At 43.2% G+C, this 13,402-nt stretch overlaps 1 protein-coding gene across 4 annotated transcripts in view; it reads left to right on the forward strand.

Annotated features, from left to right (window-relative positions):
• The window catches only part of TRIM55 (tripartite motif containing 55), a 467,397-nt gene that overhangs the window by 109,976 nt on the left and 344,019 nt on the right, over positions 1-13,402 (forward strand). For all 4 annotated transcript variants that reach the window (XM_069220263.1, XM_069220262.1, XM_069220264.1 and 1 more), the window contains exon 3: positions 13,204-13,372. In XM_069220263.1, the coding sequence (XP_069076364.1) occupies positions 13,204-13,372 (169 nt within the window). The remainder of the gene's footprint in view (positions 1-13,203; positions 13,373-13,402) is intronic.

Here is a 13,402-nt window from a genome sequence, read left to right on the forward strand (position 1 = left end):
GCTATTTTTAGAACATCCTCGTCCCTTCTCGCAACAAAGAACAGGTGTTCTGTTCAGTCAGAAACTGAGTTAGCAGTTAAGATGCCTTTAAGTCTTGCTCTTGCCACATTTGCTATGTGTTCAGAGACAGAGGTCAAAAGTCAGTTTATATTCTTGCAATGCAATTACTTTTCCTTGTGACTGCAGAGTCCCAGGAGTTTGTAAGGTGAGCTGTCTGACCTGCCTGAAATGAAAGGCTGTTGTTATGAGGTTTTTCCTAACACACATTTATATAACTAAGTCAACTTTACAAACATTTCAAAATATATTTCAGTAGCTGTGAATGGGCAATTTCTTTACTTCTGAGTGATGAAAAAAATATTTTAATAGGATTAAAAAAATCAAAACACTTTACTTGGTGATGTGCAAATGATAAATATGTTTTCTGAAACCCAATTTTATAGAGTATTGTTAATACACTTTATAGTTTTATCAGCAAAGCCGTAAGTTAGTGGGAAGGTTTTTGGATATTTCTTGAAAATTACTGTCTGTAAATGACAGTGCGCTACCACATCATGCTTTAGTAATATACTTATTAAAAGTGAGTATTTAAACATAAACTGAGAAACACTCCTGCCCCGATGGCAAAGTTGTGAGTAAACTAAGAGCCAAGTCATGGATCATGTGTACCCTATATGTGGGCTAGATTTATTATACATGGAGCAAATGTTTAATGTATTTAATAAAACAAAAGAGGATTTTTTTTCCCGCAGAAATGCTGAACTCACATATTTGAAGGTGCACTCACATGTGAGAATGAAGAAAAAGGTGACACTACAAAATACAATATTTGCTGAGGATCACACAATTTGAGACCTGTTTCCGGGTCAAGTACATTACAGTGAGGTCGAGTAGGTTATTCAAGCTACTCGACCTGCAGGTCTAGTAACATTTTTATGATTTTTCAAGGCCTGCTTTAGTACACTCTGGACTTGTGGATACTCTGCCAGGAAGAAGAACTGCTGTAATGCTGAAGGACTTCCTCTCTGCTGGACTGCACTCTTTTGGACTCCTGCTCTGCTAATCCCCTGCCTGCTGCCCTCCTGCAGGGTTGAGAAAGGAGAAAGACTGCACCTGCACCACTTGAACCCAGCAAACAGAGTGACTCCTAGGACTAGTTGTCTTGCCTCCTGGTCCGAAGCCTCAAGGACATACAGTATTGGGCTTCCAACAACCTTGCATCTGCACCTGGGCTGTACCACCTGCAAGTCTACCCTGTCAAATATTGCCACCCAAGTGCTGGGCCCTTGGAAGTAGTCCTAAGGAGCCCTGCCAGCTTGTGGATCCAGTGGAACTGGCACATATCTTCTGCTATGTGGCACAACCCCGAGCATCGCCGCTGTTGCGAGAATTGGACCCATTGCAAAAAACTTGCATCGCCATCATAGCCTACATTGCCATCAGAACTGCTACTGCATGATGAATCTTTGGCGCAGACACTCTCATCTCTTGGCGATGATGCAGGACTCTGTAGTGCAACCTTGCAGCGCCTCAGAACAGAAACATCGCCTCAACTGCGCATCACATCTCCGACAGCGGACTCACATTGCAAGCCCATTGATGGGATCCTCTATGCAAATGTAGCAGGACCTAACACTACAGCTTTGCTGCATCTCAGAATGACGCTTTGCCTTGGCTGCGTAACACATTTTGACACGAGTACACACAATGCTCCGCAAACCAAGGTTGCAGGTACTTTTGTTCAGCTCGCCTAACTTGGTCCCTATAGCCGGATTGCACTCCATTGTGGTCGACCTGAACTTGTGACTTTGTCCCAGTCCTGCGCAATCAGATGTACACAGTTGCCACTTTATACCTTTTGGCACTATTCTCTTTAAAAACTACTGATTAAATTTTTGTCGATTTGGTCTTGTTTTATTTATTACATTTTGCTCTATTTTTCAAAGCTGTTGTGAGATCTTTTTGTGGGGTGTTTTCCCTGTTTTACTGTTTGAAGTGCTGCACAAATACTTCACAGATTGCCTTTGAGTTAAGCGTGACTGCTCTGTGCCAAGCTACCGGGGGTGAGCACTGGTTAATTTGGGGCCTGCTTGTCCCTTATCTGACTAGGATTGTGTTTGCTGCTTGACCAAGGCTCACACCACAGTCAACTAACGGACAAATTTCTTACAGCCTGAGCCAAGCTGAGTTTTGCTTAGGTGTGAAGAGGTCTGGCCATCAACTTTCATCAGGAAGACTGAAATGACCGCTGCTCTACAGCACTACGCGATAGCTTGAGCAACATCGGACTCAGCACAGGAAGTAACATCACTGGAGCACTGGATCTCCCATCATCCACCTACACAGGAAGGTACATCCCTGAATTTTCTACCGTACATCTGGACAGGAAGTGACATTGCTGGTTTCCTGCCAATACCATATTTAAAAGAAGAAGCCAAGAAAGAGGGCTTCATTTCCCATCACCCTTCAGCACAGAAAGTGACATCCCTGGATTTTCCATCATCCATCTACACAGGATGTGCATCACCATCATACATCTGGACAGCAAGTAATATTACAGGTTTTCCCACGAAAACGCTCTTTACAAGAAGCCAAGCAAGAGGATACACTATTCCATCACTCCTCAGCACAGGAAATGACATCACTGGTTCTCCAATCATCCACCTATACAGGAAGTGACATCACTGAATGTCTCATCATACTTCTGGACAGGAAGTGACATTACTAGTTTTCTGGCTAAAACCGTCTTTAAATGAAGAAGTCAAGCAAGAGGACTTCATATCCCATCACCCATCAGCACAGGAAATGACATCACGGCACCCTGCACTCCTCCCCCTCCCAGTATCTACTTAATGGCAGCTGCAACATGGACCCACAGAGTACGCTTGCAGCAGGTGCGCCAAAAGAAACCCAATCTAGGCCAGTCCATGCCTGGACCATGCCCAGCACCAGGAACCCTGGTCCGATCACTGCCCTACAACAACACTCCTTCGGATACTAGACCCCAGATGCCGTTCCCCCCAACTACTGCCTTGTTGGGCCTAATGCCACAATAGGAACTTTTACCTACACCCACTGCTGGTTCTCCATCAGCCACACACCCAGGCACTCCATGCAAGTACTAACAAAGCCCTCTACACACCCACCCCACACACACCACGCAAGCACCAACACATTCACCCCCTCTCTACACCACACGCCACAGCAAGTCTGCATATCAACACCCACTGACATGCATGCTTCTTAACACACAATGAATCAGCAAACACACAATCAAAATATGAGACTTGCTGAGTAGTGATGCACCTGACATCCTCTTTATCACAGAGACCTGGCTCAACCCTTCATCGGCTCCCGACATTGCCACGGCAATCCCAGCGAACTACAAGATTTGCTCAACAGGACCCCCTTCACAAGCCAGGAGGAGGACTATCTCCTAAAAGGAATCCATCAAATGGACAACATCCACAGATAAGTCCACCCCTTTCATGAAACACCTGCACTTCACGCTGTAAATTTCAGAAAACTTCACCCTGAATGGAACCCTGGCCTACCACCACCCTGACCAGGAGCCACATTTACAAAGCTCAACACCAACTTTGTCGCTACACTCACGATCAAGTTCAGAGCCTTCATTCCCTTTGGTGACCTCAACTTTCATCTGGAAAATCGAAATAGCCCCTGCTCCACAGCCTTTCTCAAAAGCTTGAGCAACATCAGACTCACTTAGCTTGTCCCAGAACCAGAAAAAAACTGTTGCACTATCAAACCCAACACGCATAGTAGATCACACAAGTAGGCCAGCAGGGACACAGAAGACCTCTGATATACCAAATGATGCTGTAAACATCTAGAAAGAACATTTTGAGATAGGCACAACACCACCGACAGAACTACCTACAAGGCTGCGCTCTGATGATATAACTAGCAAATAAGAGACACCAAGAAAAAAGCATTAGTGGTCTGCATCGAAGGATGCTCCAACAGATGCAAGGAGATCTTCTTGATCGTTAAGGATTTCACCTCACCCTCATCCACTGTCACCAACATCACACCCTCCCAGCAACACTGCAATAACCTATCCAACATCTTCAAGAGCAAAATCACAAACATCTACAGCAACTTCACACACCAATTCAACCCCAGAGAACTTGTTGCTATCCTACCCACCACCAACCAAGATGGCCACCTGACTGAATGGACAACCCTCACCAGAAATGACACAGTGGCAATCCTGCGGACCATCCACTCAGGGGTCCAAGTGGACCCATGCCCCCACCATATCAACAATCTGGGAACATCACAAATCAGCAGTACCCTAACCCACATCATCAATTCCTCAATCATGTCTGCCACTTTCCCGGATGAATGGAAACTTGCAGAAAGCAACATTCTCCTCAAGAAGCCTACAGTCACCCCAGCTAAACTGAGCAACTTCCAACCCATCTCTCTGATTCCCTATCAAGCCAAAGTGATTGAGAAGGCCATCAACAAGCAACTCACAACAAACCTCGAACTTCACCATCGGCTACACAGTACCCAATTAGGATTTAGACAGAACTGCACTGAAACAGCACTTATCTGGGCCACCAATGACATTTGAATCATCCTGGACTGAGGAGAAACAGCGGCCCTCATCCTGCTCAACCTCTCTATGGCCTTTGACAATGTCTCCCATAACACCCCCATCAGAAGACTCTACAAGATTGGCATAGAAGGATCCATTCTCAAATGAATCTTCTCTTTCCTCACAGGAAGAACCCAAAGTGTTAGGCTCTTCCCCTTCACATCAGAGACCAAGAAAATGATATGCAGATTCCCACAGGGATGATTTCTCGGTTCCACTCTTTTCAATATATACATGACACAGATTTCCAACATCACTGTCATCTCCTATGCTGATGACACCCAGCTCATCCTTTCCCTGACGGACAACCACTGCCAAAAACAACTTCATCAACTGCATGACCATGGTAGCAGATCGGATGCAAATCAACTGCCTGCAGCTTAACTCTGACGGGATGGAAGTACTGATCTTCGGCAACAAGATCTCCTCAGGAGACTCCACCTGGTGTGTGTAGGAGCTAGCACCAACACCCACACACCACGCAAAAAATCTAGGGATCATCCTGGATGACAAGCTCAACATGACAGCACAAGTCAATGCAGTGTGCACCTCCTGCTTCCACAACCTATGCATGCTGTGAAAAACATTCAGATGGTTTCCTCAGAACACCAGTTGGACCGTCAAGCAAGCACTTATCACCAGCAAGCAAGGCTTCGGCAACACTATCTACAACGGAATCTCCAAACAACTCTTACACAGACTCAAACCATCCAGAACACCACTGCAAGACTCATACTCGATCTTGCATGCCACACCCACATTACACCGCAGTTCAGGAAGCTTCACTGGCTCCCATTCACAAGTGCAGCCAGTTCAAACTTCTCAAGCACCCACAGAAAGGCCTATACAACACAGGACCAGAATACCTGAACAGCAGCATACACTTTCATCAACCCACCAAACACCTACACTTTGCCTCATTCGAACACTTACCCTGCATCTGCAAAATCAAAACTGGAGGTTGCTCATTCTCTTACATCCCATCGAAGACAAGGAACCACCTCCCTCTACACATCAGGGACTCCTGCTCACGTTTTGAGTTCCGCAAGCCGCTGAAAACCTGGCTCTTCGTATAAGCACCTTTCTGGACCACAAAACTACACACATGTCCAAGTCCCTGAATACCCTCTAGGGTGATTAGTGCACTACACAAATGAACATGGCATGACATTTAATGGGAGGAGATTTGCTTCCTGGAGAACCCAGGGAGAGGATGGAGGCTGGTGAGATAAGCTGGAGTTCATAGGCAGGGGAACAGATGTCATAGGACCCAGGCCAGCCCTCACTTCCTAAATCCCCAGCCAGATAGGAGCCCCCCAAATTTGATTAGTAGAGTGGTGGAAGGAGAGTGTAGTCAGATGTAAGCTACACCTCTGGGTTGGGTTAAACAGACATACACACCAAGGAGAGAATTTCTCCATTTTTATTTTTGGGAGAAAAGTGTATTCTGTGTCACAAATATACCACACTTCGCAAGGAAGTGGTCATAGCAGAGGGAGGTAGCTTTCCCCCTATTCCTGCCTGCCCAAAATCGTGGATAAATATGGGAGAGCTGCAGGAGCTCCTCACAGCACTGCGTGGAACATCAGAAGAAGAAGGACTAGCCCTGCTTGAGCCTTCGACTGCACCACAGAAGGCTTGTTCTAGGAAGGACTGCACCTGCTGCACTCTCAAGGCTCCACAAAGAAAGGACTGTGCATGATCAGCAATAGGCCCCAGGGAGCTGAAGGAGGTCACCTGCTAACACATAAATAGGATCACCCTAGCTGACCGGTTGCAACTGGATTTTTCCTGGACTGTGCATGTTCTTTATGAGAAATCGAGTCCAAGCCCCGAAGAGGCCATCCAGAGTCTTTAAAGCCTTGGCTGGTGCTACCGGACCCTTAGTTTTCCCAAAGGAACTCAGAACTGAAAAGAGCTCCAAATTTGGAAACTCTCTGCAATATTTTACAGAAAAGCTCCAGAAGCAGACTGCCTCAATGTCGACAGTCAAGCCTCCTTTGTCAACTTGCGAATTGGCCTCACCATGCTGGTTTGTCCCGTTGAAAGCTCTGAAGCTCCTATCCAGCGACATCAAGACCAAAGACTTCCAGAAGCTCACCGAGGCATCGCATTGCAGCAGGCTGCTGTCATCAAATTGAAGCTAGATATGAGGAACCTGAGGACTCGTCTTTGAGAGAAAAGCTCCAAGAAAAAGACCGAGGGCCTGATTTAGAACTTGGCATACAAGTTACTCCATCACAACGGTGACAGATATCCTGTCTGACGAAATATAAATCCCATTATATCCTATGGGATGTATATTTCAGCGGACGGGATATCTGTCACCGTTGTGATGGAGTAACTCATCCTCCAAGTTCTAAATGAGGCCCTAAGTCAGCAAGTAAACTTTTGGTTAGTACCTTGCTCTCAGCCTATCTGACCCGCGTACCAGCATTGTCTGCCTAAAACTTTGACTTTGCCCCAGCCCAGCGCAACCAGACAGCCAAGAGTGGTGCTTTATCCTTTTTGATGCTACAATGCACAATTTTTTATTTAATCATTAAAAGTCATGTCTCTGGTTCCCTACATTGGACTTTTATCATTTTGGTGTCATTTTAAAGATTCAAATATTCTCTACTTTTATAAATTGGTGTTGGATTTGTATTGTGTTGTATCTTACCTCTTCACTGTTTTGATGGGATTAAATGCTTTACACATACCTGTCTCCTAAGTAAGCCTGACTACTCGTTTGCCAGGGTACCAAAAGTTGAGCTAGGATTAATTTACTGAGACTTGATGCGACCTATTACTGACTGTGGTACTATTACTAGCTCAAGGGGAATACCCCCACCTACTAATATCACACTTTCCTGCATTACTTTTCTAACTCTTTGGTATAAATCTGCAAAGCTTGCCTTCAAAAAGAAATCATCTTTAAGTGTATTTGAAAACAACCCTCAGAAATGGAAATTGTCGGAGCTCGATGCCACACATCGAGTTTCAGAAGCCAGCACCGCTGAATATTGAATACCTTTGCCATCTCAGCCTTGCTCAAGCGCCCCTTATTTCGCACACGTTAGTTAACGACGCTCTTCAGAAAATATGATTTTCTTTCTTCGAGTTTTCTTTGTGATTCTTATGCTCTAGGATTATAGGTGCTACACATGGAGAGACAGAATGAGAGAGATCAGTTTGTGTCGTGTGTTCCGACAGATCACTTTGGAGTCTGCGTCATATTCATTGTGCAACTAACCTCTGCAACAATCTTATAAATACACTTTTTATAATGACATTGAGAGGCTGACTGCCATTACCATATAGATGTCATTATAAGCTACGCACGGGGCATCGGTCGCGCTCTGTCATCTCTAACCTTCCTCGCTAACAACCCTCTCCAAAAGCTCTGAAGATTTTGTCTATTGATTCGTTGCTGTCAGTATCGACCATAGCCTTTTATCTGTAAGATATTGATTATTTGTGCGCTGTTTAAGTAAAGCTGAACTATCCCATCCTCCAATGAAAAAAAACCTGTGTTCCTGTTAGATTTCATGCCCTCAAGCACTTATTTTCCCATTTATGTCAAAGAGGTTTTCACGTGGCGGTTGTAAAAATTAAAAGTTTTCTTTAGAGTAATGTAAGCAATCATCTATTTTCTCGAAAAAGTAGGATGATATCAATGATAATACTTCAGAATATCACCGTCAGAAATACCACCCAACATACATTTTCTGTCTCAAATATAGCTTTCAAATGTATTGCTTCACTTGCTGTATATTTTCTATTGTGAATGGCAAAGGGTGATATTCAGGACACAATATTTAAATCAGACGATATTCTGACTACAAAATTCTGGGTCCTCTCTTTTTGCAAGCACATCATGTCTGGTTCGACTGTCGGTTGAATTGTAACACTCTGCGTAGATGAACCAGATCACAAGTGCGTTAATGGAAAGGAAGGTAGTAGCGTTGGGAGAAAGTTATATTCAATGCAGGTACACAGAGATGTGGCTGTGAGTGCTTAATTTGTGCTTATTGTTTCCGGTGCTGAGCACCGGCATTTATTTTTGAGGGCCGGGGCTTATTCTTCTACCTAAAGCTTTTTCTGAGAGCAAAAGACACATAAGAGAAAGACTGAGGAAGAGAAAAACGAAAGAGCGTCACAATAGGAGAAAGGAGAAATCTGCCAGAATGAGCTAAAGGCACAGGAAGTGTCTTTAAATGGATTGAAGAGGCCCGAGATGGCTTTAGGATTACACTGCTTCCGTATTAGCATTCCGTGTTCACTCATTTAACTGCAGCAGCCCTGTGTTTAAGAGGAGGGCTTTGGGCACCGGCACATTTTTATTTATAAATTAAGCACTGGTGGCTGTAAACACTGATCGTGAACAACGATAAAAATCGAGCATATAAACATGATCAAAAGTATACAGTGCACTCCATTAGTTAAAAGTAAGCAAACAGTGATTTATCTTTCCCAGAATACAAATTAATATATAATTATAAAGTGCAAGGGGCGAATAAATCCTAAAATAGGCACAAGTTCATACATAGCAATTAAAACAGTGGTGTTTGTTTTATAATTTCTCTGCTATACAGTATCCATTTTAGGACATCCTCATTCCTCACTCCTCATCCCTACTTCTCATTCCTGCTTCTTATCTATCATCCCACTTCTCATCCATCATCCCTACTTCTCTTCCTTCATCCCTACTTCTCATCCCTGTGTCTCATCCCTGCTTCTTATCCATCATCCCTACTTCTCATCCATCATCACTATTTCTCTTCCATCATCCATATTTCTCTTCCATCATCCCTACTTCACATCCATCATCCCTACTTCTCATCTATCATATATCATCCCTACTTCTTATCCAACATCCCTACTTCCCATTTATCATACATCATCCCTACTTCTCATCCATCACCCCTACTTCTCATCCATCATCCCTGCTTTCCTTCCATCATCCCTACTTCTCATCCATTATCCCTGCTTCTCATCCATCATCCCTACTCCTCATCCCTCATCCCTGCTTCTCATCCATCATACATCATCCCTACTTCTCACTTCTCATCCATCATCCCTACTTCTCATCCATCATACATCATCCCTACTCCTCATCCCTCATCCCTGCTCATCCATCATACATCATCCCTACTTCTCACTTCTCATCCATCATCCCTACTTCTCATCCATCATACATCATCCCTACTTCTCATACATCATCCCTGCTTCTCATCCATCATCCCTGCTTCTCATCCATCATACATCATCCCTACTTCTCATCCATCATCCCTACTTCTCATCCATCATCCCTGCTTCTCTTCCATCATCCCTACTCCTCATCCCTGCTTCTCATCCCTACTTCTCTTCCATCATCCCCACTTCTCATCCCTCATCCCTGCTTCTTATCCCTACTTCTCATCCATCTTCCATCATTCCTACTTCTCATGCCTCAGCCATCATCCCTACTCCTCATCCATCATCCCTACTCCTAATTCCTCATCCGTCATTCATGCCGACACATTTTCAGTTTTGTGAAACACACCTTCACACTGATTGGTTAGGAACAGCCAATCAGAGTTATGAGAGAGAGCTGCATTCTTACAGCTCTGCTGGTTTGGGAAATACAAGGAGCCCACAGCGAGGGCCATAAATCAGCTCTTGGAGAAAGGGTTATACAGTTAATCTACAGTTCATTGAAAATATTTCTGGTTTCAGAAAAGAAAAAAAAACAGCTCTCAGAGATAAAAGCAGCCTCAGATGTAAACATGTTATTGTTACAAATAAAAAGCAGGCACAGATTTAAACATTTTATTTGTTACAAATAAAAATGAAACCAGAAAAGGTTTGGATGAATTGGATTGCACTGTCACCAGAGTTAATTTTAAACATTTTGTTTCTACATATGAAACTGAAACCAGAAAGGTTTTCGGTTGAACTGTAGATGACCTGTATAACCCTTTCTCCAAGAGCTGATTTATGGCCCAGGCTGTGCACTCCTTGTATTTCCCAAACCAGCAGAGCTTTCTGCAGAGGCCTGTGCAAACAGAAAAACACTGAGTTAAATAAAATGAAATATTGTGCAGGCTTGAATTCACTGGAAACAAACACACAGTTGCATTTCCTCTCCTCTGTCTTCACCCACCACCTGCAATGAGGAGGCTGTTTTTCATTGAAATAGAATGCAGCTCTCTCTCATAACTCTGATTGGCTGTTCCCAATCAATCAGTGTGAAGGTGTGTTTCACAAAACTGAAATTGTGTTGGTATGACTTAGGGATGAGGAATGAGGAGTAGGGATGATGCCTGAGGCATGAGAACTAGGAATGATGGAAGATGGATGAGAAGTAGGAATGAGAAGCAGGGATGAGGGATTAGAGGTAGGGATGATGGAAGAGAAGTAGGGATGATGGAAGAGAAGTAGGGATGATGGAAGAGAAGTAGGGATGAGAAGCAGGGATGAGGAGTAGGGATGACGGATGAGAAGTAGGGATGATGGATGAGAAGCAGGGATGATGGATGAGAAGTAGGGATGATGTCTGATGGATGAGAAGTGAGAAGTAGGGATGATGTATGATGGATGAGAAGCAGGGATGATGAAAGAGAAGCAGGGATGATGGAGGAGAAGTAGGGGTGATGGATGAGAAGTAGGGGTGGTGGATGAGAAGTAGGGATGATGTATGATGGATGAGAAGTAGGGATGATATATGATGGATGAGAAGTAGGGATGATGGAAGAGAAGCAGGGATGATGGATGAGAAGTAGGGATGATGGATGAAAAGTAGGGATGATATATGATGATGAGAAGTATGGATGATGGATGAGAAATAGGGATGATGGAAGAGAAGCAGGGATGATGGATGAGAAGTAGGGATGATGTATGATTGATGAGAAGTAGGGATGATGGATGAGAAGCAGGGTTGAGAAGTAGGAATGAGGTGTGAGGATGTCCAACAAAAATGGATGCTGTTCTGCTAACTGGGATGAACGAGGGGCTACTGCCGCCTCGTTGGGCATTAGGGCTTTCGTGAATACATCTACTTAATCCAAGTCCCTGGTTTCTTCATTTATTGCCAGTCCAAATTTTACAAGTTCATCAAGAGAATGCAACTCAATGCATTTTAAAAAGATAGGAAAAAATGAAGATCTAAAATTACAGCAGATATAAAGCATCTAAACGAAGATGAGCTCCCCACATTATGGTTTTAAGACTGTAATACATATTAGTACATTGGAATGTTGGGAGCTCCAGTGATTTACTGGACTGCTGGAACTGTTAAAAAGGTCTGAGGAAGCAATGTTTATCCTGAAGCATGTGTTGGCCGATTTGTGCTTGGACAATACATTTATTATTTTTATTATTTATTTTTGTTTTTGCACCTTGGAATTATTTCTGTGTATGACATGTTGATACTGTGTTCCTGTGGTTGCAGCTAGGCACCTCCAGAGGGAGTATTTGTTGCTGGTCTAGGTAAATCTTCCCCAGTTGTGAATATATTTTTAAATCACTTAGGTGTCATCAGCAGTCGATGATAGTCTGCAAATGTTTCAGCCCAAGAGGTTGCTTCAAATGAATCTTTATCAAAATGGAGATATATAATTTTTAGGCTTCTTTGGCTGTCAGATTAGGGTACATATATAAAACTGTGAGTTGCTCCGCCCCTAATTGACTTCAAAAGAAGAATTCAGTGTTCTGAATTGAGACAAAAGTAGATTAATACTGTTACATCTGTATCAAGAATGCAACACTGTTAGGAGTTTATTAGAAGTTACATGTCAGTAGTCCATGCACTGGGGTTGCCACACTTGTGGTCTCCCAGAGAGGTATTCCATGAGTTGTATGGAACATTGGGCCGCAGGGCTGCGAAGTACCACACAGGACAAAAGATGCCAAGCTTGGGCTTCTTCTTTGTGTGCATAACCAACACCATGAGTTTCTGGAATGAAGCATGGGCAAGCCTTACAGTGCACCCTTTCCATGATGGTGGTGTATCCAGGGAAACCTATCCAAGACAATCCAGTATGGAAGGAATGTTTTTCCTGTGATGTCAGTTCTTGTTGAAATCATAGATAAGGAGTCATCTACATGTGATGGATGCATCTTGACACATTCATTCCCCTATCTTTCATCATGCTCCTTACTATTTGAATTAATTTGTCCCTAATTGGTGATCCTTTGAAGATGGAGATTTTTGTGAATTTCTTCTGGATTCTTCTTGCTTGACTCTTTATCATTGCTGATGTCCGTGGGTCTTGGTGTCTTGTCAGCTTCTTTCTGTCATGGCGTTTCTAAACCCCAGAATGTTACTTAAAGACTGATGTAGTGCATTGATAAATGTGTTTCCAGAAACAGCTTATAGGACTGCATGTACTTTTATGACATATAGGCAGAAGATTTTCTGATAACCAATTAAATTGGCAAAATAGTTTAAATTGTGAATTTTGCTTTTATTATGTAATTTAAATGCTTCTTCCTTAAATAAGAGTGTTAGCAATTTTCAGCAAATAAACATTGTTAATAATTTAGGACTAAATTGTAAAGCCAACCATATATATTATGGCATTTATTTATGTTGGTACTATTGTTTTTTACAGACCTGAAAGGAAATCATCAGAACAGCCTATGTGTGAAGAGCATGAAGATGAAAAAATCAATATTTATTGTTTAAACTGTGAAGTGCCAACATGTTCCATGTGCAAAGTATTTGGTGTGCACAAGGACTGTCAGGTTGCACCACTTTCACAGGTTTTTCAAGGACAAAAGGTAAATATTATTAACTTTACTTGGGTTTCT

Source organism: Pleurodeles waltl, chromosome 2_2, assembly GCF_031143425.1.
Source record: "Pleurodeles waltl isolate 20211129_DDA chromosome 2_2, aPleWal1.hap1.20221129, whole genome shotgun sequence".
In the NCBI taxonomy this organism is placed as follows: domain Eukaryota; kingdom Metazoa; phylum Chordata; class Amphibia; order Caudata; family Salamandridae; genus Pleurodeles; species Pleurodeles waltl.